Raw genomic sequence first — 27532 nt, 5'->3', positions numbered from 1 at the left:
TCTCATCCCACTTCCTGGCTGCTCATCCAGTCTGATAAACAGACTCCTCTAGCCAATCTTAATACTTGGTATAATGTAATTCATGGTGGTTCACAGACTCAGAAAACTGCAAGCAACTTCAAGAGGCTATCCATAACAGTAGGGACGCCTTTGAAGGCAGTACGAGCTTGCACATAGATAACTTCCAAAAGATATCTAAGCATTTCTGAAAAACCCTCACTACACTAATTGCCAGGGAAGCATTCATCCATCAGTTTTACTTGTTCTGTTAGAAAGGTTACTTTCACATCTAATGAAAATCTCCCTGATACTTAAGCCCATTAGTCCTTATTCAATCCATCATGGGCAGCAGAGATTTCTCCTTGCTTTCTTGCAGTAGTCCCTATGTAATAGAAGACTCTTAAGTCCCTCCTCAATCTTCTCTTCTTTAGAAGAAAACCAAGCATAGCTACTCAATCTTTTATTGCTTTTTATTTTCAAGACCGGACAGTATTAACATTCTTCTAGTGGAGATTCTCTTCAACTAGGCCACAACGATGGATGTAATATTCCAGATAAGACCTTATAAAATCTGGGCAAAGCTGAAGATTTACTGCATACATTTTGAAAGTTATACTATGTCCTGCTGATGTACCTTCTACAAAATGTTACTCACATTTTATTATACCACAATATTGATAATTCACATGCACTGGTGATATACTACAATTCTACATCTTTTTTTTACACTGCAAATTGTTCCTTGTGTTATATTTGTACCTAACTGTATGAGAATCTCCATGAAAATTACAATTCTCACTTTTCCCTAATAAACTTCAATACTTATCTCAAATAATTTTTTCCTTCTGCAAGAAATGCTTCCAATTCTACTGTACTTCCAGTACCTTCCAATCCAATATTAATGGAAATTGAGGCCTAACCTCTTATTATCAAGAAGAATTCCACACAATACATCTTTCAATTTTAATAATGAGCCACTGGTAACTATTCTCCAAATAGAGTGGATTCTTTTAGACCAAGTTTTCCAAGCTTGCTCATGAGACGTCAAAAACTAAGATCACCATCTGCTGCTTCTCTGTTCATAAGGTCTGTTACCTTTTCTCATCAGAAACTGTGATTGCTTTGACATCATCTCTTTTCATAAATATGTGTTTCATTTGCTTGTCTCCTTGTTATCTTCCGGGTACTTAAACATAGTCTGGTTATTTGTGTAAGTATTTTTCTGTGAATTGTAGTTAAACTCACCTTATAATTCTTGACTCTATTTTTCTTCCTTTTAAAAAACTAAACACTTCATTTGTCCACCACTGCTACTTTCCTTCTCCTCCATTTCTCAAAAAAAAAAAAAAATGCACTCTGAAATTTTACCTGACAGTCTTGTAGGTACAAGAGAACGAAGCTCATAATGACCAGTCATTTGAAAAAATCTAATGTGTTGTATTTTCTATACTGTTTTTTCCCAATTTGACATGGTATCTTTTTATAAGTGGCATTAATTCCACTAGTCACTGATTGCCATTGACTCTTTTGGTAAGGACTCATGGATGCAAGAAAGACATTACTTTTTCAGCACTATCAGATGACATTTTTCTTGTTCCATTAATCTGCAGACCAACTCTTCCCTTAACTGTCTCTTCACTATGAACATAGTTATAGAATGATTTCATGTTACTTATGTCTCTTGCTAGTTGAATGACATTTTTGAGTTAGCCTCTGATTTTCTTCACACTATACTTTTCCATCCTTCCATTAAAAAAACTACTCTGATATTACTCCTTAGATCTGAGGTCAACAAAGCTTTCCCACCACTGCCAGCATCTGTATCTCTCTTGTTCTCTTCCCCAGTTCAAAATACTTCTCAGATCACAGACTCTATTTGTCTACCTCATTCAATGACTACCTACCTACACCTCTGACCTATGTCCTCCTGCCCTAGCTTCTTGACCCACTTAATTCTAGGTCTCCTTCTATACAATGATTAATTTATCTTCTATTCCTACCTACTTCTTGTTCACTCACCAGTTTCCAGGCTCAGTGCCCCTACTAGAATAGGTTCAATATCATGTCAAATTCTGTGTTTCATCTTAGCATCCTAGGACACTGGCTTTCTGTAGACCTTTGTTTCTCTACCCAGCATATAGTCTTTCTGGAGACTGCTTCCAGATCTCCCTCAGCAATTTATCCCCTATCTACTTATTCCTCATTACAAGACTAGGTTTTGCCCCTTCTGCACCCAAATTAGCACAGCCTCCTCATCATGTTTGTCACAGAACATAGTTTGACAATGAAATAGGCAACTGCAGAAATTGCCCCAAAATGAGGTTGGATGTCTAGAGCCAAAATTACATAAAGTAATACGGATATTAACTGCGACGTTCTTATATGAGTGGGGCAGAAGCATGAACAGAGAGTATTTATGAAACTTAGTGGTTAAAAATCTATACCATTTTCTCCTGACTTTTCAAAGGCTTATAACTTGTGCAGAGGAACAAGAGGTCAGTGGAACACATACCTGTATAACAAAGGCCAATTTTGCCTTATTTCAGTCTCTGGGCTAAAAATGCTTGCTAAAGTGTTACAAAATAATTCACTGAAATATTGTAATAGAAGTAAACCCATGTGTCATCTCCTTTCCAACTTTTCCCAAATGGTAGGATAGCTTCCATTCTTCTTCCTTCCTTTTTTCATAACCTATGATCACCGTTACAATCAAGACAGATGCAGTATAAAATAGGTTAACACCTTCCAGGAAAGTTTTTACCTTGATATCAGAAGTGTCACGCTGACTATTGCGCCATGCTCTTGAAATAGATGAAAAAGTTCTATCTGCGTGATCAAACTTTCCACCTTGTAGATTCAGGAAAAGTGTTGTAAAGGGTTCCTAAATACATACAAAAAGATTAATTAAAAACAGCAGTGTATTTCTTTAGGATTTTCAGGGAAAAAAGGGATTTATTAGTCTTTGGGGGTTTGGTTATTAATGATGCTATTCTTCTGGCAGACACAAGATTAATTGCAATGGGTTAATTCTATTATCCAAAAATGAGAAATACAAACTGATGCTTATTTGTTCAATAAATGCTTTTTATTCCTACTCCAAGCATATATGTTCAGATGAAGAAAAGCAAATAAAAACAAAAGAAAATATTTACAGGCTACAGAAGCTACAGTCAGTTGTGACACAAATTGCTCTTGAAAACATGAAAAAGCTCAATATTTTTACTTTAGATATTTTTTAAACTAGCACGTAACAAAAATAACACATGCATTTTATTTTGTTCACAGTAATCTCTTAATATAAATGGTAGCATTCAATATCAATATCTTTATGGTTGTTATTGTTTAATATGTAATTTATTATTTAGAAAAGAAAAATGTTTGAAAGATTTAAAAGCCTCCTCTTAGTTAAAGAACACTTAAGCACATATTAGTGGATAATTGCTTGAAATTAGCTAAGTGCTATAAATTACTTCAAGGATTTATGTATGCTTGTAGATTCTAACAAGCTTTAATTAATGATGTGCTGCTAATGCTTTCCCAAAGAAATTACTTTCTAGGAGATAAATCGCCTTTCAATTTTATGGAAAAATGCATTGTTTAACCAATATATTATCAATACGTAGCATCTCAAAAGTTACTTCCATATAAATTGCAGTAGAGTTTTAAAAATTAATTGTTTACATCACAGAATTTCACCATCATCAGAAACCAACTAATTTACACTCATTGGGGAGATGAAATTTAAATACCTTCATTAAGAACCATAAATGTTCAGTACATGGTCCAGTCAAAAAATATGCAAGGAAGGAAAGTTAACCACGTTTAAAGTAGTATAAGAATGTACACTAAAAAGCAATTTTTAAGGAGAAAAACATTTACTGATTTGAAAGTACTGTACCATAAAAATTAATACCTTCTGTTCCAACTTTGGAATGCATTTATCCTACGCTACTGATTACAATTACTAGAAAATTTCAGTATTCTCCTCTGCCACTGAGTTTTAGTTTATTCATTTCTAGCTATTTGTTACTTTCATTATCATTTAAAGGAAAAGCATTTTTTAAAGATATACTTACAATTCTTAATAACCATGTGAGTGCAAAACTTGCAGTTGAATAATGTGTGCCATAGTGAAATTTTGGAACCTGATCATCTTCCCATGATTCATATCTCTCAGCAAAGAACGCGGCTCTCTTTGGGTTCAAAGCTCCAATAGGCTACAAGGTTTGTAAAAATAAATACATTAAGTAAATGAAGTTAACGTGACCTGTAATCATATCACGTTCCCCTTGCTCTTTCTGGTAACCAGAATTATCAGCATGCATGGAGAAGACTGGGCTTGGTGTTTTGCAAAAACAGACGTTGGATTCTGTAAGCACCTAAACAGATCTCTGTATTTCAAACCAGGATTACATATGCATGCACAAGGCTGGTTGGGAAGAAGTCTCTTCTGCATTCATATAGGCTTCATTTCTATTTACTGCTGATTCAAGTCAATGACTAAAAACCACTTCACAGTGGAATATCATGGACAAAGAGTCGTTAACTTGTGTGCCTGTGGATACGTGTGCATGCTGAACACACTATTAAGCAAATGGTAAGCAACAACGAGAAACTTCTTTGAACATTTTGGATGGAAAAAATAGTGACTGATAGGGTGGAAGAATATTAGCAGTGTGTTTGGAATTTTACATTACTATTCTTCTTTCTAAGCTTTCTATTTACTATCCCAAGACAAGTTTTACTTAATGGATAAAACTTGAAACTGTGAAATAGACAAATAAAATAGCAGAATTTCCATATAAAAACATTTATACAAAAGAAACAGATAACATATGTGTGACTAAAACTGCCTATCACACTTTCACCAACATTGTTATTCTTTTTTCAGCACATACCTAGGACATAAACACCCAAGGATTTATTTAAAAGTAAGAAATATAATATTTTCTTATCTATAGCTGTGCATTTCTTCAGCAGCCTCTTACATAAAGGATTTGAAAAAATTAGTATATGTCACATAAATCCCTGTGAAACCCAAAAGTGAATTTGGCCATTCCACATGTAAAATGCTGTAAGAGGTCTAAAATGTCTTTGTATATACATGCAAAACATATGCAATACAATTTTGCATACATATGGAGCACACTGTCTGTACGTTATTAATGTAAATGATGCATGTCTGTACTGATAATGGATGCATTCAAGTATAAATTCAGAATAAACATGCAAAAATATTTTCTTCTTTCTGTTCTGCAAGAATAAATATACTTAAGAATACACTACAAGGTAAAGAAAAACTTTAAAAGTGCTTTAACAAAAGTATCAGTAACCTAGTCATTAATTCAAGCATAGTTCAAGTAAAAAACTGTGTCTGCTACTCCAATTATTACTATTTAAATAACTAATTCTTTGCAGGTCACATGAAATTTGACATACAAGCTTCAAAGTATTTTCTCTTCTAGGATAGATTAGATCTATGAATGACCTAAGATCTAATCTTATATTTTTTACTTAAAGCGATTTTCACATTGCAGTAGGATAAAGAAAACATCTTAGGTTAATTACTATTTTTGCAGTTCACTAATTTGAAATATAATCCTTTAAAAGTAGTGGTTCCTGTATAAAAGGATTTTTATCTGATTTAGTAAATTTATTCCAGGGAAGAATGAAACTGACTCCAAGAAGTCTCTTTGTTGCAAGAACCATTTTGGAATCTCCATCTGTACTGATTTTCCCTAAAGACTCTGGTATGCTTGAGGGAAAAAAGAAGAAGGGAGGTCATTGGTAGACAAATTATAGAAATTAAAAATAGAAACAGTGTTGTGCTGTATGGTTTTGTAAGATTTTATGTATTGTCTTTATCTGCCCCTATTTTTATTACTTTTCAAATGAGTATAGCCCAAATCAATAGTTATAGAATTACATTCCTTGAATATAAAGCTAAACCCAATTAGAATTGATTTCATTCCCTTTTTTTAAAAAAAAAAAAAAAAAAAAAAAAAAAGGCATCATGCAGAGATCCATATAGCCAGAATCCACAGTATTGATTTGGCTGTTATTGTTACAGTTGGTTTCTGAAGCCTGCAACAGGACAACTATCAAGACATGTCACATTTATTTGCAAGCAAATAAAAAAAGTCCCCAAATGAAAGAAAGCTTAGGGAAAAAAAAAAGAACTGTGGAGCTGTGCACTGACAATGATACACTATCAGCTTACTCAGAGAAGTTACAGTGGGAATACACACATTGAATTATACATTACACGAATGCACTGATTTATTGTGGTAATAACATCCACCTCATTAAAAGATTCTGCTTTGCTGCAGTTGGAGGGCTACATATTGTTTACTGCTATAAATTAATGGCAGCACACAGAAGACTGTAGAGCCCTTCTAACAATAGATCTGTAATGACAGTGCTGTATATCACAGCTTCCCCAGCAGCTTCATAATAAAATGGAGACAATGTATTGGGCTAATACATTCTACCAGGCAGGCCCATATTTTTCTGACAACTGCTTCTAAGGATGAGGTGATTCTAGTGTGTTACACTGCACTGTGAACAGTTAACTAAGCTTGAGCTACAGAATAAAGCACAGACAAGGCATATTCAAATACCCTCTGACTTTTAATTTAGTAAACAAATTAATTGAAATTTTGTAATTATTTCATACTTCAAAATTAACAGAGAATCATGATTACATACTGGATTCCCTCTCCTGTGGGTAAACACCAAGGGAAAGAGTAACTCCAAACTAAGCTATGCTAGATGTAGCTGTGAGACCACAAATTTACACTACTCACCATGGTTTTCATATGGCTACAAAGCACTAAGGAAGAACAAGCTGAAAAGCTTTAATATCCAGAAATTCCAGAATATATTTTCTTTGCAGTACCTCTTTTCAGAGAGCAGAATTAGGTATTAATTCACCAATTAAAAATTCATCTTCAAATGGGGGGGGGGGGGGGGGGGGGGGGGGTGTTGGGAAAGAAGAGATAGAAAAATTCCTGCAAACAAAAACAATGGATGAGACTACAAGAGTCAAGACGAAAAAATAAATCACTTCTGGTTTTCAAGTCAGAGATCGTTCAAAAAAGGGTCCAAATTGAAGGAAGGAAGTTTTTGGTTTTCTTCGTTCCAAAGGTATGATCACCTGGTTTTTGACCCAGAGTGGTTGTTATAACAACAAGTGCTACAAGCTATTCTTAAAAAAACCCAAACTCACTTGATATTAATATTTCAAGTGCTCTCAAATCTAGGAATACCTCAAAATAAATAAACCTCACATTTTGACCAAGAACTGAATGTAGTCTCAGTCTTTGGACCAAGCCTGATTGCTTTCTTTGAGACACAACAAAGAAACATGATTCGTTGAAAAATAACTGAGAAAACACACTGACTCCTACCATCTACTGCTGTTAAATATGTCTAGATACTATAGTGTACAGTTATATTTGTTGGTTCTTAACCTTACTCTCTGCCAGACATTGGAACAGTGGCGCATCTTGCCTCCATTTTCAGAAGAGGCCCTGTTGCACCCAACAGAAGAAAGCAGAATGCTCACTGCACCTCTATATAAGGCAGAATCTCTCCTGGATTCTCTCTCTCATGTTCAAGGATACATACATTTTGGAAATTTGCTAATGACCTAACATAAGCAGATTGAGGTCTTATAAAGAAAAAATTATGTTTACTTACAGTTACACATTAAAGAAGAAAAAGAGGTGCTTTTTATTCCTATCTAATGTGTTTTCATTTTTTAAATAGTGTTATTCCTAATAAACAGACATACCCTGTTCTTAACTATGCTGCCTTTTGTTATTGACTTTTACATGGGCTTCTGTTACTAAAACAAACATACCACTTTTACTGTCTCCTATCCATTGCAATACTGGGAAGAGTTTTTAACTCATTAATATTGAAAATCCATGAAAGATTAGTGTACTATGGCAGTAAATTACATTTAATTACTGCAGACAATAAGTAGTCAAGATACCATAGTTTCGTCTTCAGTTAACTGTTACCTCTTTTGGTGAAGACTGCAATCCTAACAATTGCTACTGGAAATCAGGAGATCTGTGCAAGTGCCTGGGATTTCTGAAAAGTAGGCATTTGCAGAAATTAAGTCCATTTACAAACAGAAAAAAATTGAAATTAATTAGAATATTATTCTTTGAAATTTGTATTTCAAAAATTCTTCACCATGAAAAAATACTTAAAAAAAAAAAAAAAAAAAGAGAAAAAATGGGGAAAAAAAGAAAAAATGCTTTTCCTTGTGATTACTTATACTGTTTTCTTATCCATAACCAACCAGGTATTTGGATTCCTACAAATACAATTGTCTGTATCACTGAATTATGTTTTGCAGCATCCTTGCCAAGTATGATGTTTGTTTTTCATACGTTTTATTTTCAAGATGACTATCTGGTTTTCATTACTGATATTTTTCATATATTCATTGGGCTTAAAGGACCAGGGGGACCATTAGGTCATCTCATCTAGCCTTGTGTTTGTATGACAAGCCATTAAATGCCTTTCCATTATATGATTTTGAGCCCAACTGTTTATACTTAATTATAGCATGAACTGTATTTTGCCAACCTGCTTTCCAGAAAGGCATCTGACTCTTGAGTACATGGACAATCTGCTATTTTTCTTGGAATCTTTTTCTACTGATAATTGTGATCCTCATTCTAAAAAAATACATACTTCGGTTTGGTTATGAATTTACTGGTGTATTAACACAGAAATCTTATCGCACTTCTCTGACATATCACAGAGTACCTACCCGGTATTTTATGTGTATAAAGATACTTAGAGACTATAATTAGACTTTTTAATAAACAAAAGAAATTGAGTTCTTCAGGTCTTCCATTTTAAAGCAATGTATTCTAATATACAGATTCATATTCAATTCATAATATTCAATGTGTTCTAACATACAGATATCTGAAATGTGTTCAGTATTCCAGTGTTAGTCTTCTCACTGCTGTAAATATGGTGAGTGCTGTATAGTCTGCTGCAATCTAATCACAACTGCATTTTTAGAAGATCGCTTGTTTAGTTACTTTATTTATTACCACACATAATTAACTCCCAGAACTAGCCAACACTAGTGGGACTTCCTGATCAACTGAGTAAAACTTCTTTTTCCCAGACAGAGATATAAAGACAAGATGCAAGGGTTTAATTATACCCAAACTTCATTAACTTAGGTCAACTGGGAAATATGTGGGAATAAGATCATATAATGTAGATCACTACATCTGTCATTTTTGTGTTTGAGAACAGCCACAAAATGCCATACTCTCTTCTGAAACTATTCTCACTCACTGCTAGAACTCATCGTTCTTTCTCTCGAACAACTGAGTGCTGCTTGCTTAAAAATTAGGTCCTGCAACTCCCCCATCTTCTCTAGAGAGCATTGTACCTTCAATCCATATCTAACTCAAATTCATTAAAGAACCGTATCCCAAAGAAAAAAACAAACACAATTATCCGCTGAACTGTTTGAACTGCTCTCATTGATCAGCTAATCTGGTCCTTGAGATGCTCCAGGAAAGATGTAAAAAATGGAAACTATCTACCAAGACGAAAAAGCAATCCTTACCAATTAATTCCCAAAAGCACTGGTTTCACAGCAGATGCCCAAATCCTACAGAAAAGACTAGCTAGGAGGAGGAGGAACTATGAATTTGGAGGTCAAAATTTGGCTGAAGCCAAAGGGGCAGAACTTGATAGAACTTTTGTAGTCTTCCCCAGTGATACACAATAATTTCTGCTCCAATTCTAGACTGTTTTACTATTTTTTACTCTTAATTGTAAATCATATTTTAGCCATTTTATATCATTCAGTTTTTGAGAACTTCAACACAAGTGACTATTTGAATTTCATGTGGTTTCTTAGTGAAATAAGGACTCCTATGTCAAACACTTTTTGTATATGCAGTGTTGAAACTGTGCAATAAATATGAATATTAGTGAGTGTACTCTACTGATTCTGACATCAAGATATGAAATCAGAAAAATTCATATAGCTTTGCTGCCTTCTTTTCCAATCACTTAAGTCTACACACATCTCTGTTGAATTTGTTGAGTAGACATCCTCTTTATATTTGTTAATGTTCCATCTAGTTAAGCTTCTTCCCCTTTAGAATTGTCAGGTCATTATGCTCATAGTTATAATTCTAATCCATTATTCTGAATACAGGTATTTCAAATAATTATGACACTTGAAAGTCTGTAGGGAGAAGGGAAAAAAAATGAGACAATAATGTAAAGCAAGGTCTGAAGAGTACCTTCTGTTCTTTTTATGTCAACCTAAAACTAAATTAATTTGGAAGTATAGATAAGAGTTGCAAGCAAGCAAGACTTCATGTGGTCCACAGAGAACAAGCAAACAAAAAAAAAAAAGCCGTAATTACCCTAGTTACAAAGCAAAGAAAATTCTACCTTCTCATATAATTGTTTATAATGAAATATAAAATAGGTTGTTTTTTTGTTTTTTTTTTTTTTAAAAAAAAAAAAAGGAAAAAGAAAAAGGAAAGAAAGAAAGGCAACTAGACCACCATTCCATCAGTGGCCACTAAACATGACTGTCTAAATTACTTCTCCAGCTCAGAAAGTAGTTAAACTTCTGGTTGTCAAGCCTGGGAGGTTATCTGAAGGGAAGGATGATGCTTTACATGCTCTCTTTCTTTTCTTTTCCACTAGGCTCTGCTACTGGCAGTTCACAGAGGCAAGATATTGAGCTAGATAAGCTTCCAGACTGGCTCCTCTCTTACAACTTCATATTAAATGACTCAGCATCTTCCCACATATACGGGCTGGTGCACACGATACAATAAAAGCCAGTCAAGAGCACTCCAGTTACAACAAACTTGCAGTTACTTTTACATGCAAATGATTTCTTCGCTTAGATATATCTTTTTATTTACACTAGTGGAGGAACACAGATAAATGGCTACCAGCCACCTCTTTTAATTCTTTCATGCACAGCTTGGAGTGCAGACAACTATTTCCCAGCAGCAACTTTAACTGACAAGTACAACCAGGTGACTGTGATCAGCATTTTTATCAAATGTAGGATCCCTGGGCATTTCCTGACACACTGTATATGGGATGAAATTCTGTAATCCTCTTATCTCAATGTTTTCTAAAATAAATTTAATATCACTTATACATACTAAAACCACTGAGCTTTTTTAATGTATACATGCCTTTTTAAATAGTTGTCAGTCCCTGCAAGCTTTCTTTGAAAAGTCCCTATTTACCAGAAATCCCACCATGAAATTTACCAGATCACATTATGTTACAAAAAATTTTTAGAAGCCCAATTTTCTATTCTAGGGAAACTGAGAATACAATAAAGGACTAGAATAAAAGCAGAAAATAGTTACGTGCATGCAAATTAAATTAAAAGTATTTGTACCTATAGTTTATTATTAAGACTTTTTTAACAGCTCACACATTCCTTTGATACAGGAACAGTCAGGAAAAACTGATCTAAAGGTGGTCTATTAACTAGAATGTTTGAGCATGTCAGTGTAAATAATATTTAATGGTGCAAAACACAGAAGATTCCCAAACTCCACAGTCCAAAAATGGCTCATAAACTAATCTTAATCATGTAAAAAAATGAAGAAAAACTATGTCTAGCAATATTAGCTATGTTTCAGCAATATACAAGCAACAGGATACACCTTCAGGTCACCTAAAATCTTGGAAGAATTTGAATTTAAAGGAAAAAACTCCATGTCTTCATATTACTAACAATAGCATGAAATGCTATTACAACCATCTGTAGCGGATTCCAAAACAATGCACTGCTGAGCTGCAAACTCGCAAACTAATTAAGCACACCTACACTTTTACATGAGGTTTAATCAATTGTTCAGCACAACTGAATGTGTCACACACTGTGTGTTTGCGGTATTACTACACGTTAATACTGCTGGGAAGGCAAACTGAAGAGAGCTGTTAGGTGTTGTACACTTCTGAAAGGTCAGGGAGAAAGGATGCTGCATGTCTCTGGGAAACGTGGAGAAACCAAGCTGCTTGCAGGTGGTGAGGTGGGTATGGCATGGTAGTTGCCTTACTTAGAAAGTAACCCTGCCAGCCAAAAGCAACCGTTTGCATATACTATTCATGACAATCTGTCAAGGGAAAGAAATCCCTCCATCATCATTCATTTAAAAACAAACAACCAAACCAAACCAAAACAAAACCTTTAATGGATTTCAAGAAACAGGATTTAGTGAGAAGCCTGGTTCACTTGAATGCAGCACGAGATGAAAACATTCTCTCTCTGCCTTCCCTTCACTGACCATGCTCCTCTGCCAACACATCATACAAGTCACTGTCACAGAAAACAGCAGCCATTATACCTAACACCAGATCTATATAAGACAATTGGAACTAAAACATAATCCTGGCTTGTACTAACAGCACAAGACCTCAAGCCAGAAACTGACACAAACCTGCACTTTCTGCAGATTACACACTGTCAGGGCACACAAAATATACATTATTGTGTATCATGTGTAAGCACCAAACCCTACAAAAAGAGCAGCAGCAGGCTAGACAGATGTACTTGGGAAAGTATAAAGAGTTTCTTACTGTAAACTGTACTGTTTCATAGAACTATTATAACCAGATTATATCAATCCTGAATATAAATAGTCATCTAAGATCCCATCAATGTATATGTTTTCACACATGCATTGCTTCGCTCCTATCTAAGGTGAATTCATCCATCATTTTATCTATTTCATAAAATCTCCTGATTAGTCAGCCATCATCTTCAGTACCATCAACAGATTAGTACTGTCAGAAAGTTTTATCAGCTCCTTTTCATCTTCTTTTTCAACTTAACATATATGCCGAACAGTATAAAGTACAAAAAAGACCTCTGGAATGTCAGTGACCAGCCCACTTCGGAAACTAACCTTGTGTTTCTGATACTGAGGGAGTTTCAAGTGACTGGCTGGATATTATATGCAAATTGTTTTTTCTTAATCTTATTAGACTATTCAACTCATGGTTTTAGGATTATACTATCTTCTCCTAGTGGTATTTTTCTATTGATTCCTTTCATTTGATCCACAATTTCATCTGCTGATGTTTGAGTTTGAGACAGACCATCTGATGTGTCCATGGAAGTAAGTCCACAGCCTGAGAACTATCATAAACTCCTCCTTAAAAGAAGATTATAATTATTATTTTACCATGCTCTCATTTTCTCTGAGCACTATGTTGTCCTTTGACACCAACAGGCTTCCTGCTCCTAGGAGTTTGATCAACTCAGTTTTAGACAGGTCCAGTTAGGCAAGATAAATCCCATCATTTCCAGTATGAGTGCAATTTTCAACTTAGCCGCCATCATACTTATTCAGAAATCTGAATTACACAGATGTGTGCTGTAGTAGCTCATCATCTGCTGGAGTTCAAATGTATGAATATAAAAAGGAAGAGAGACTGTATCAAGAGAATAACATTCACTTTACATTAGGAAGACAGAAACCACACATTTAAAATGTCTATGGCCCAAGACATGTGTGTGAAATTATTTTATTTTGATTGCTAGTACATTCTAGGACCAGCCATGTGCCCAATGGTTTCTTGTGATCATTTAAAAGGTCATGAACCTCCCGCAGTTCATTTCCAATTTGAAGATGACATGTTCAGGGCATCTAAAATTGAAACAAAGCAGGATGGACAATAACATCAGATACAAACTAAGAATAGCATTTTAAACATTCATTGTTAATTCTGAGCCATTTTTTTTCTTGTCTTTGAGCATTTCTTCATTCTAAACAATACTCCTTGAGGCAGGGGAAGATTAAGATTATTAGGATCATTACCAAAATGATTCTTATGGATCCTGTAAATTTGGATTTTGCTCTAATATCTAAATAAATAATTAAAAAAAAAAAAAAATAAAGAAAAAAAAAGATTGCTTGAAAAGAATTCAGTGATCTCAGAAACCGCTATGTGCATCTGAAGTGCTGAAGTGCAAAGAATATGCTTCTTGCAACTTCAAAAAATAAGCCTCTGGTGATAAGAGAACAGGGAAAAGAAAGTAAGAATGGTAGCAAGATGCACTCTGTCATCCACTTACAGTTTCTTTAAAGGACATGGTTTGACACAGAGAATAACCAACTAATGACAAGGAAAAAAAGACAAAGATATAAACACTATAACAGAGCAATGGAAATTCCCAGAATATTGAGAAGATTCTATCTACATTACGAGTAGGATTTCAGAAAGCACGTTTTGATAAATCATTTCAGAGACGTATTTAGGTGAAGTTTGAGTCTCAGCAGGTCTGTATGAGAGTTGTGGAGGAACAGGCAGCTAAACATGCACAGAAATCACGTTCATTCTGAAAAAGGTCCCGAGGTAGATGCTGCATGAAGCTCAAACCAACACATCAGCATGAAAAGCCCTGTTTGAAAATGAAATAAGTGGCTATCAGAGATTGATACTAAAAGCACTAGAATTGCTTCAGATGCAGCACACAGCGTCTCCAAGGACCGTGTCTAAATCGACCTTGACAATCCAATAACTGCTTCATTTAAATAAACGAGTCTTCCTCGTGGCTCTGCTCCTGCTTTTTGACAGAAGGGCCGGGATTTGTGGGGGAGGCCCCTGTCCATGGTGCTGCTCTGCCCGAGCACCGGCCGGCCGGCGGGTGGGGGTACCTGCTGCGGGGGGGTACCTGCTGCGGGGGGGTACCTGCACCTGGCCATGGTGCTGCAGAAACAAGCCGGGCACCTCCAAAACAGGTGACTGGAGCAGATCAGTCACAGACCCAGCAGATCACCTGTGGCTTTGTCCCCTAATTTGGGCAAATGCGCTAAAGGAAAGGATGCAACGGATTGGCTCGACTGTCAGAAAGGATAGTTGACCGATTTTATCACTCACAGAATTCCCCAACAGAATCTATCTGAGGGTTACTGGTATTTGAGAGTCACAAAATCACTTTCCCCCCATTTAGAAATGGGAAAAACTTATGTTAGTAAACCAAAACTTTTCATCGGAATATAAAAGACTACTCAGGACTTCAGCTGGTATGATTTCTAATTCCACAATAGATTTTCTGGTCCAAACAAAGAAAGTCCATAACAGTCCTAAAATTAAAACACTGTCCTGGGATGAGAACAGAGAACTTCATACTCTTGCACAGCTTTCTTCAAAGAGGGACTTGACTTTTGAGTTCTCATATCACAAGCAAGGACTCTAATCACACTTACAATTCCTTCCTCTTCCCCATCCCTTTTAAAGATCACTCTCTTTATAATCAAAGACGACAGATTGGGAAGAAAGGGTCGTCTTCCTCTCAGCTAGATTACTCTTTTATAGTTTCCTAAATGATACCAACACATGCATTCCTACAAATCTAGGTATTGCTCAGAATATTGCTTCCTGTTCGAATGCTTCCCTTGCCCTAAAGGTTTCTTTTAACATTATGTCAAATGTCTAGATCTGTTGACCCATTTTCACAAACAGGTATGGAGATCAAATGTACATCTACAGCAAGGTGACAGGAGTAGTTTCTGTAATAATTTCTCTCAACTTTTCCCTATTCTGCATACAATTTTAGAGAGGACAGAGTGTCTCTATCCTCAAAGAAGCAAGTTGCATTTCACAAAGAAAGCATGATAACTTGTTATCTGATAAATATACTTTATTCTAAAAATATCAAAATCTCTAACAGGCTAACCAATGAATAATTAAAAATGTGTCTCCTTTTCAGATATCAGTGCTTCAGGCTGACTGTAGATGGGAGTTGGTCTTGATATCTCTAAAGCTGCTCTTAAGGTGATCCAAAATTGTGGCAAATACACTGGACATTTTCTTAAATGCCAGGGATTCTGATACAAAGTTTGAAATATTTTATTTCCTGTACTGTCCTGTTTTAAAGAGGGATTCACATGAACTGTCCTGAAAGGAAAAATATTTGTACCTTCCCCCTGAGATTATGCTCTCTGGCTTTGGAATGCTTTTTAATTGAGTGGTATCTTTTGTCACAGGTACAGATGACAGATTTTACTGCCTGAAATACCAGTGACAAGGCAACCAGGGCAGATGCTGAGCCCAGCAGCGTCAAGCATCGTAGGGTTCAGTGCCGAAATTCCAGATGTAACTGTCTATCAAAATAAGTCATCACCACTTCACCCACTATTGTTAGTTGTCACACTTCCTCTCATCTTCTTTCAGTGTCCAATTTTGGAATGTGCTTTAGGCTTAGAAGGACACTGAGTCCTTCTGGTGAGTTTATCAGTTTTAACTGGTAGTAACCTGCATTGATTTTGTGTAGGAACATGAGCTGAATAAAACATAATTTTCCTTTCCTACATGAAAAGCACTGGTTCCCAGAATGCCTATACAAGTTTTAATGCCTCTCTAGACAAAAGATTTCTTTAGAAGATTTGCAAAAGTATAATAGGTGCACATCAAAACATTTGTCACTTTCTTGCTCTTTGCCAAGGGGTAGCAAGAGATAACTAAGCCCATCCCACTCTGTTTCCTCTTGGGAGAAAATACAAAGCAGAAGTTACGTGCAGTGAATTTGTGCCCTTGAAATTCAGAATTCAGGCTGGCATGCTGAGGAACAGTCAACAGTGAAGTTTACATTAGAACAACAAAACTAGTCTAATTTGTCATAGTAAAAAAATCTATTACTTCTCTTCTGTCAAAGTGTATTTGATATCAGTGGCTCCCACATACCAATTAAACTCCTCACTTCACTGAAGGTGAGAGCTATTTGTTGCTTTTGTACACCTGACTGGAAAAGAAGTCATTATGTACATAACAGCCACTATAAAATTGATGATGATTTAACAAATATTGCATGAAAATAATAAAAATGAGAATAAAAATATTATTATGTACACATGTAGCTATAGTGAAGACAAAAGAAGATTTAAGAACATAATTTTCTTTTTCTAGTAGTGTCAGTTTATGATCTGACAGAAATTTTGTGCCTTTTGAAAAAAAAATCATCAACATCTACTTGCATACAGCAGTGTCTTGTAGCAAACTTATGAGAGTATAAAATCATGCTTTGATATCTCAGTATTTTCCATGTATTTTTACTTCTATTTCTTTTCCTTATCCAAGTCCAGAAACACAAAGCAATTTATTGCTTCCACTGAAAAAAAGAAAAGGAAAAAAATGTGGTTTTGAATAACATGAGTAATGTAGAAAATGGGACACGTTCTGGTGGGAAACTTTGTCTGTTGTATAAATAAAATATATGCAGCTATAAATATAATATGTAATACTCATTCCAAACCATAGTCACCTCTTAAGAAATAAACACTCAAGTCAAAGCAGGGTAACAGACTGGCAGTGCACTCCTGGCATTTGTCAGGAGCATTCATCAGGCTGACAGTAATATTAACCACAATCCATTTCAGTTGCTTTGGTTTATCATTGTGTGACTGATGTTCAAAACAATGCCATAAGAAGCTGCTTAAATAAAGTGTTGGTTCAACCTATACACTGCAGTTCTTTAAAACTGTACTAACTGTGGCCTTCTAGGTAATACATTAACATAACTGTTATTCATATTTGACATTTTATAATACCTAAGCTTAACTTGCAATTTCTGGGGGGGGAAAAAAAAAAAAAAAGCCAAAACCAAACCAATTCTTAATTTTTAAGTTTCTTAGGTACCAGCAAAAGTAAAAATATTGACCTGACATCCTTTCTGTCAAATGAAAATCAAAATTTTCCTTATTTTTAATCAGTGGAGCACTACATTGTGCTGCATTTCTGGATGTGGATAAGGAAAAGAAATAAAGTAAAAGACTGTTAAAACCATGTAAAAAGTTAAATGGAGTATCTTTAAATATTTTTTTTAAAACCTTTAGCATTGCTATATAGATATGTTAAAATACATAATTAGCACTTATTTTGAAGAATTACCCCCAAAATAACAGTACTACAGTGAAAATATCACAATATACCTGACATTCAAACATTTTAATAGGTGAGTATTAGCAAGGTTTTTCATGAATTCACCATCTGACACAAAGTTTAACATTTAAACTATGTAGAACTGATATTGCTAGAAATGCCTAAACAGTAATCAAAACTTGAACTGCAGTATCTGAGACAGGTATGGCATAAAGACCTTAATTGTGCATATGGGTAGGACTGGCATTCATCCAGAACAGCAGTTACATTTTCAGAGATCAAGATGCAATGTCCGATCAACAACATTTAACAGACCATAAGGAAAAATGCATGTTAAATATACATATAAATATTCACAATTCCCTAACAAAAGGGGCAGTTCTTTGCCTATCACCTGTTAAAGATTAAAAGCTGCCAAGAATATCATGTTACAGGCTTAAATAATACTAATGAAACTCCTTCTACTCATAATACAGTATGGACTGACATCTACTACTGTAATAATTATTTCCTGTATTAAGTTCATAGTTTTCAAACACATAATTAAGAAAGTTAAGTATAGATATAGATACAACCTAAGAATGTCCACTTGGTAATGTCTCTAAGTAATGTCCTATCTCAGAAATAGAAATGGAAAGATTCCCTCAGAACTTCAAGTATATTTAGAAATCCTCAAAAGCTACTTTCATGAACAGAGAAATCCATGTAACCAGTCATTGTTAATAAAAATACACACAGAAAAAGAGCAGATTTGCTATCTAATTTCTTAATGGAGGCAAGAGCGGTACCTAATCTAAAATGAGGAATACTGCTCTACACTGCACTTTCAGGGTGGAGAGAGTAAGAATAACACTATAGGGCTGACCGAACTGACTAGTTTACAAATTAAAATGCGATTAAAAGAAGGTACCTCAGAAGTATAGCAGCTGGAGAATCCTTTTTTTTTGTCTTGAATTATTTTAGCAATGACATGATATATGCAGAGGTGTCACTTAACAAAAGTTAATGGAAAATGAGGTTGCAAAAATCATGTCAACCAAGGAAGTTAATGATTAATACATTTAATTTATGTACTAATTCAAGATACACAGAGCTGATGTTACTCCTAAGTTTTCAATTTTCACTTAAGTGTAATTCACAAGTGCAGTCAAGGTTGAGGATAGGTATTTTTAGTTGTAAACTAACCTCAGATGCTTTTTGGCCTGGGGATTATTAAGAAAGCATTTATTAAATTCCACAAAAATAAATTATTTTAAAACATTATTTACTTCTGAAAGATTTGTTAAAATAAAAAATATTTGGAGCTTTACCCAGGAATATGGATTTGTGTCAGTCAGACATTCTGAGAAAGCACAGAGTTCATGACATTCAAATTAAATAACACTATTAGAAAAATGTTACAATGACTGTACCTCAGTATATATCTGCTTTGGACTTTAAAACATTATTCCTTTTTTTTTTTTTTTTTTTTTTGCATATATATATATATACACACACAAAAGGTACAGTATAGTCTTCAGATATGTACATATACACACATACATATCCACATATATACATGTATACCTATATGATGACTACACAGTAACTTTTTTAAGGTTAAACTTCTGTAATAATAAAATTATTTTTCTGGAGATTTTCACAGACCTGTGTTTAGCTTAATCGATTGTAAATTGAAAGCAAGAACTTTTTAAAACTGCCTTGCTACTTTGGGGATTTATTTTTTTCTATCAAATTGCCAATTTGTGTGGAAGGCTTTTGTAAAAAACAAGCTATAATTAAAGTACGTTCTTTACCTTTTCCGCTAATTAACTATATTGCTCCATATGCCAATCATTTCCCATAATAGCTAGCTCTTAGAAAAAGATCCTGTTTGATGATCAGTGCACCTAGTTTTTGTAAAGAAAATAAGAGATATTTCTACTTTGTAAAATGAAATATTCCTTTCTTGGAAAAGACTGAAAGAGAACAATCACATTCTATAAAGCTTTAAACAGGCTGCATGATATTTCATCTGCATATGTTTGTTTGGGAAAGAACCTTACAGAAACAAGGCTACTCTGCCAGAAAGGAGTCGTTTGGAAAAGTTGTTAGAAACTGACAGTCTGTCTGACACAGGACAACCGCATTACTTGAGTATACCTGAAGGGGATACACAGAGGAAGTGAAAAAATACAGTTTCTACCTACGGAAATAAGGGCAGTGGTTTAAAAGTACTTAAAATATAATGGTATCACAGGCTTCGCTACTAAAATAGCATAATTTCATCAGAAAAACAGAAAATTATTTGGCTACTTTTTAATCTTTAGCAGCCTCAGCATTCCTAACTTCATTAAAATTTGAAATTAAATGTACTGCATGTGCTCCAACTAAGGGCACCTTCCATTTACAATTATTAAATTGATGCAATCTGAAACACTAAGAATATATCAATAATTCATTTTTCCACAATATGATCCCTATAATCAGTATACGCATGTAGAAATGAAACACCATTAATAGTTGTGCATTTAACATTAATGTATTAAACACAACAAAAAACATTAAAACTGAAAACTACTGTGACAAATACTGGAAAGAAAAAGAGGTATATCTGATGACAAATACCTTTGACAAATCCCTGAAGTTGCTAGGAAGTGTAAGGTCCAACTCCTCTGATTCATAGTTGGTGATAACCCAAGGGAAGACAGGGTACTGATTTAAATCATTGTAAGTTCGACCTGACAAACAACAACAAAAAGATTCTGGTATGAGTTACATTTAACTAAAATACCAACCTCTAAAGATACAACAGTATAACTTTATGAGCTCTTCAAAAGAACTATAATTTATTTCAGATGTTTTATCATTTTAGTATTCTACTTTGCTTTATTGAAAAGGATAATTAAAAAGTTCACAAATTGCTAGTATTTAACTTAAAACATTGCAGCCCATTTCACTTTAATTGTAAACCCTTTTGCATACAGTAAGAGTGACAGTTAAATCCATCCATTTTCTAAGCAACTCTCCTTTCCTTGTGTATGTCATCTTGTCTTCTGTCTCTTTAAGGTGAAACACTTCAAAAAATGAAGAGGCAATGACTTTTGTTGATACTGAAAATTAAAGCAGTATTTTTACATACTGTATTAAACTCAATATGTGAAAGCAGAATGAAGCCCCTCGGGATTTTAGACTGAGAAATTATGCAAGTAATAACCATTTTGTGTAGAGAATTCACTTTGAGAAGAATTCTTCCTTGATCATTGACCATCTATGGATATGCCAACATTTACCAGAATAGAAAATCTGTTCTGGTTTCAGGTTCACTTATGCACCTCCATGCATCTGTAAGATGGAAAAAATAGCCTTCTTCCAGTAAAAACAAAATATTCAGTTTGAATAATCATATACCATACTTACACATACACCGCATATCCTGGTTTGTAATTTTAAAATGCATAATTTACATGGATACTGTCTCTTCTTATGATACTGTTGCAGAAGCTCATTCATTCACATCACCTCCAATCAGTATGCTCTCAGATTTTGCCTAGCTTAGTCTTGAAAGCCTCGAAAGACAGGTTTTTAATTCTTCCCCAGGGATATTATTTCACAGCCCAAACTATCAGGTTGTTGGAAAACATTTTCTAAAACTCCACCTAAGTTTTTCTTTTTCTAGTTTTCTTACGCCAGTCAGTATTTTTCCATCCTGGTTTGCAGAATTATTATATGGTATAGTTAGATCCTTTATTTCCCTAATCAGTTGGTTATGTTGCACATTATCTCTTATTCAGGATTAAGGCTACTTACATGACAATGTGATATGTCTTTGTGTGAAACTGATAGCCATCACAACAATTTTTTAACTCCCCATCATGGGCAACTGAACTTTCCCTTTTTCCATTTAACCTCAAATATCAAATAAGTAAGAATTCACTTTTTATTTCAATAATATATTAAAGCCTAAAGGGATCATTCACTTCAGCCACAGAAAATGGTCTCATGATATTGCCTCATTCCTCCTCAGCAGTAGGGAGGCAAGCAGATCTAGATCTACTTCTATAAAATCTGCCAGCATTCTGGCATCTCTGATGTAATGACTGATTACAGACACTAGCAAAACTGACCATTTGTATGAAATGTAATTAGTGTGAGCAGAGGTATTTGTTATATCAACCATGTTAGTAAGGGCAAAGTCTGAAAGGGAATTCATGGACCTTCCAACACTGTCAATACCATGGAAAAGAGCTGACAAATGAGAAATTTTCTAAGTTGCTCTGAGAACAAAACATGTTGGGAAATAAAAGAGAAATCCTGAGACCTAACAATTAGTCAATTTCCTAAAAGAGTCAAGTCGGTTAGAAGTTAATGCGGCAAGATCGGTCCAATAAAAGATAGTTTAGCATTTACAGAATGAGGAGTTAAGACAACCATACAGCAGTATGAATTAGGATTTGGGAATGGATTTGGTGTCCTGGCACAGGAGCACTGGTGATCCAGGCACTACACTCTTTCCCCAGCCAACCATACATCTTCTAACAGTAGTATTTATTGGCTCCAGAAATATCCTGCTCCCCAGCTGAGACTTCCCAGAGGGTTCCAGCCCTACAGAGAACTTGTTGCATCAGCATTATTTAGGGAGGACAGTACTTAATATTAAACCTTAGAATACTACGGGATAAAGAAGTTACTATTTCTGAGACTCTCCTAAACAGCAGTCTATGTAGATCCTGTCTGCCTACAACAGTCAAGTTATTGTGACTTTAGAGATGTATTTTAAGTGCAGTTCAGCACAGAATTATGAATTGCATGCCTCTCTATTCTTATATAAATGTAAAAATAATTATAAATAAAGTACATTTAGGAGGATTTTGTGAAGCTGTTCTTTAGGAGAAAATTGTACACAGAAAAAGTATTTATTAAAAGGGCAAAATCTAGTAATGCCCCATGTCTATTGAGACTGTGCCACATTTAATCCCTTTTCTGAGTCGCTATAGTGAGTTGTGTTACCTGCTATAGTGTTTAGAAACATCAGATATTCAAAGTTGGAAATTTCTCGATGTTGCCATCGCTGGATCATATTGGAAGCTTTGAAAATCTGTCGTGGACTAGCCAAAGAAATGCGTCTGGAAAAAGAAACACATCAGAAAGAACAATGAGAAAATCTAGTGGGTCTTCCTTTTTACCTATTTGCATTTTAGTAGCAGTTGTACATATTCTTCTTACTAGTTCTATGCTAGATCCTCTGGAGATCAAATTGCTATTTTGGATCCTTGAAGTTCATTTTTAAAGTTTTATAATCTAATAAGAACAAAAGACTTAAAACATCTGACAGCTGCATATGTCAAGATTTGAAAGCTTTCAAACAGAAACCTTTACAGCTGTGCAAATTCAGCTGCTCCATAAAGGCTTGATGTATTACAGAAATGTTACTAGTGATTTAGAGAGATGGCAGACCATTAAATAAGAAAATTACATGACTTTCAGAATTTCACATAAGAATAAAGTCATCTTTCAGGAGAGGTTTTTAAATCCCTCAAGAACAAAGGAAAACAATGATAAAATTATAAAACTTCATTATGAAGTCCATTCTCTTGAGATTGAAATTCTGGGCAATGTTGGGGAGTTAGTCATAAATAACTCAATTAAACTTCTAGAATTTGATGCCAGATTTCCTAATGTTTGTGAAAGAAGACTACAGAGTCATTCCTTGGAGTGATAAATCAAGCAGAGAAGAGCTTATCATAAAATTCCCAAGACTGTTTTTCTCATAATAAAAACATCTGTAAATACCAGAACCGGATCATGTAGGGGAAATAAATATCTAGATATCATTTTAGTTAACAGATCTTTACAAGTATTAGTAAGCAATTAAAGAAAACTGTTACAGTAACTGATTTTTTTTATTATTATTTTAATAAACTGCATTATATTGTAAACAAATTCATCAGGATAAATGGTTGTGAAATTTTGAACAAATGTGTTTATACTTTCATGTATATTTTAAAAATTTCACATATAATTTGCTTCTGCAAATAGAAATCCTTTAAGTTCTTGTAGAGTGTCTATAATTGCAATTCAAGAGAATTTTTCTGGACTTGATTAAAAAGAGGTAAGCTACAAAACACAACAGAAAACATTCCCAACTACTTTAGTGCCATTTCTGTGCACAGAAATCTTTAAAAAATAAAAATTTGAAGTAACAACAATCAAGATACTTCCCTTAAGGGTTGCTGTTTCTTCTAAAAATGTAAAATTAATCTATTTAAAAATGGTTTATAAATCATTAAAATACAAGAGGTAACTAATCCAGCTAGAGAGTGATACTTCAAAAACTCCTATTTCCATCAGCCTCAGTGAACATCAAACTGTGTTGCTGTGTTTCATCCAGAGCATATCTGGTAACCAAGCCCTAATCTTCTGCTAAAAAAGATGTAGCAAACTGAACCATATTCTTTCATTTTAGGATCTAAACACACAGCCTGATGATGTAATACTGATTTCTCAATATGTAAAATTTGAAAAATGTTCTCCAGAGCTAAAACATGAGCACACCATACCAATCCTTCACATGCTGTTCAGCTTATATTGTTCTACACATCACTACAATATCCTTCCGATGAGGAACAATCATTTTCATCTACGTTTAAATACTACAGAGGATTCAAGGATGTTACAGTCAAGCTAATATAATTGAACACTGCCATAAAAGCTAATCAGTCCTACAACCAGTCTTACATCAGTCTTAAATTTTAGTGAGTTGGCAGCATAAAGAAACCTATTTTCCTTAAGTAGGGTAAGTGATTGAGTCTCACTGTCAAAGAGAAGCTATCTTCCCTATAACAGACAGAAATCCCCAAAAGATCTCAAAACCAAAAGTTTTTATTATACAAACACATTGTAAATAGCATATAGAAATGACCAGCTGAGCATGTGCATGTTTTGTAAACTAGTAAGTGTAAATGCTTCAAAGCGTGTAGGCTGGTTTGATGAAAAAAAAGAACTCCTAGAACTGACACTGAAAATTAACTCAAATTGTAAATTACCTGGTCTGGGGTAGTCCAAAGATAGTACCAATACCGACCCGAGGTAGACAGTTAACCACCTTCTTTACTGTTGCTTGGTCAGGAAAGTTGAACATGACACCCACTGTGAACACAAGAGTTGAAATATGGCATGATTTTACACCTTATATTTTTGGCTTTGCTGGCCCAGTAAAATTTAACCCTAAGCTTAGGTGTTGAACAGATTGAATGTCTAGAACTGATTAAAAAAAAAAAATGTTAATATATTAATTGGATCACACCTTTACTATTTTGCTTTCTATGTATTTTCAAGATATATTCTTCAAAATATTATCTTCATATTTTGTTTGAAACATTAAATGACACGAAATAGCAACCTAAAAATCTAAATAACAATCTAATCATGGTATCACCAGTGGAGACTTACTAATTCACAGAGTACAACTACAGGTTCCAAAATAGGAAAGTGTTTATGCACGTGATTAATATTCTGTTGGATAATATGCACTTCAGATATGTGCAACAACGCTCTGTGAGATATGTGTCCGAATACTTATCAGCCACATTCAGGGTTAGAGATGATTTTAAGACAAAAACTTTTTCAGTAGCATACTAACCACATAAAACGTTACTGTATGGAGCATTTACTGATTTCAGGACAACAACATTTCATATCGTTACCAAACCAATGTTTTACATTTTAAAAGTGTCATCTTACTACCTACTTTATTTGGTGCCTGTATACAGTTTACAAAATTTTTCAAAATTTCATTATCAGTATAAAAGCGCTAAAGTACCTGAAGAATCTCAGTTTAAAATGTAAAGATATCATACAACCTGATTTAAAATAAAATTTCAGGGAGAAAATAGCAGAAGAAAGTTCTACAAGTCTCAACGCACTATATTTTGAGTGACTTGTCACAGTACATGTGTGTCTGAAAAAAGTACTGAAGAAAGGGAAGGGTAAAAAAAAAAAGGTTAATAAACAAGGTAAATCTACATTTATTTCTTGGAGTTGCACTAGGGTCTAAATGAAAGAAATAATTACTAGAAATAAAGCATAAAGGTATACCAGTCACTGGTCTAATCCGGTAGTGAAGTTCTGTGATTTTGTTGTTCTTGGTGTGTATAACTAACAACTATTAACCTTTCAAAGGGACAAAAAAATCCCTTAATGCACAATAGATCAGAGTTAGGTATGCCTTGAGCAAGAGTTTTGAGATAATTCCAAATAAACATGTAGATATAAATGGAAGTGAGGCACTGCTAATTCCCAGTTACCATGTTTGATCATAATTCCTCATTGAAAAATAAAAAAATAAAAAAAAAAAGAGAAACTAAATTTTAAAAATATACTAACCTAAATATTGAGACACATAATCCAAGCCCTTCTGCTATCTACACAAATCCATAGCAAAAAAAGATGTGACTAAAGAGCCAAACAGAATGCACATGTCCCCACATCAACACTTGTCATTCCTCTAAAGCCACAGTACCTCTATTTGCCATGAATATCTCCAGTGCAGTATTCTGCAAAAGATAACGTCGGGAAAAGATAGATCTAATCTCTGAAAAGAGCCATTTTCCATGGAGTCCTTCTGTATATGCCAGAATCTAGTAGGAAGAGACAGAGAGAGAATGTTTTAAATATGTTGTCATGACAGGTAATTTCTTGTAAAAAAGAAACCGTTTGACCCACAAGTATGGATTCTACCAGTTACATGCAAAACCTGCAGCAAAATTAAAATATGCTCAAACTTCAAATCACGCTATGAACCTATAATGGATTTTTGAAGTCCTAAATTCAACTACTAATGTCAAGGATTTTAAAAATTTGCTTGTATTTTTCCTTTAAAGACAATTTCCTATTTTCCATAACCAAGGGAGTTTCAGAAACATTATGAAATGTTTGGCACTTCAGCAAAGCATAAAAACATATTCTGAAATGTATTACTAGTGCCATTGGATGTATCTGCACTCACTTTAGCATTGTAATAAAAGGCCTGTAACAAATAAGCAAGAAAAAATGTCTTTAAAGAAAAAATGCTCCTTACATTTATCGTTAAGGCAACATTCATTAATTCTGGAACTATAAAGGTTGGCTGTATAAGAGGTTAAGTATCATTTTGTCAGCTAAGGTTAAACACAAACCTGCAAATGAACTCAGCATAATCTCTCTATGGAGTAAGCGGTTGTCAAAGTAACTTGTTACAATTCCTGTCATCCCATCTGACAGACACAGATGCTTAGTCTGCCTTCACAATTCAAACTAATCCCATTTTCAGTCCTCAGCCACTTTGTTTCTTTGTTGCTTCACTTTTTACTTTTCATTTCAAAGCTTAATTATTTACGTGTTAAGGGACAGTGAGATTGGACACTTCTCTGCCTCAGATTAACAAACCGTAAGCAAAGGAAAACCTGAGATTTGTCAATTTTAGCAAACACAAAACCATTTAAAAATCCATCACAGAAAAGGAGATTCAGACATAATTCTAGTTAACAACACTCTTACTACAATTTCACTTGTGCAATATATTGTGTATAAAAAAGTGAAATTCAAGCCTTTAACATTAACAAAGACCGTTGATGAACCCAAAAAT

The 27532-nt window shown here is 34.4% G+C and overlaps 1 protein-coding gene across 4 annotated transcripts in view; it reads right to left on the bottom strand.

The window, feature by feature from the left end:
• Positions 1-27532, bottom strand: part of LRBA (LPS responsive beige-like anchor protein) — a 415639-nt gene that overhangs the window by 110625 nt on the left and 277482 nt on the right. For all 4 annotated transcript variants that reach the window (XM_042796732.1, XM_042796735.1, XM_042796733.1 and 1 more), the window contains 6 exons: positions 26429-26546; positions 24954-25056; positions 22918-23033; positions 20536-20648; positions 4077-4217; positions 2762-2881 (listed from right to left, as the gene is read on the bottom strand). In XM_042796732.1, the coding sequence (XP_042652666.1) occupies positions 2762-2881; positions 4077-4217; positions 20536-20648; positions 22918-23033; positions 24954-25056; positions 26429-26546 (711 nt within the window). The remainder of the gene's footprint in view (positions 1-2761; positions 2882-4076; positions 4218-20535; positions 20649-22917; positions 23034-24953; positions 25057-26428; positions 26547-27532) is intronic.

The sequence above is a fragment of the Tyto alba genome, unplaced genomic scaffold (genome assembly GCF_018691265.1).
Source record: "Tyto alba isolate M040663 unplaced genomic scaffold, T.alba_DEE_v4.0 Super-Scaffold_23, whole genome shotgun sequence".
In the NCBI taxonomy this organism is placed as follows: Eukaryota; Metazoa; Chordata; class Aves; order Strigiformes; family Tytonidae; genus Tyto; species Tyto alba.
This window is presented reverse-complemented; position numbering and strand designations above follow the sequence as displayed.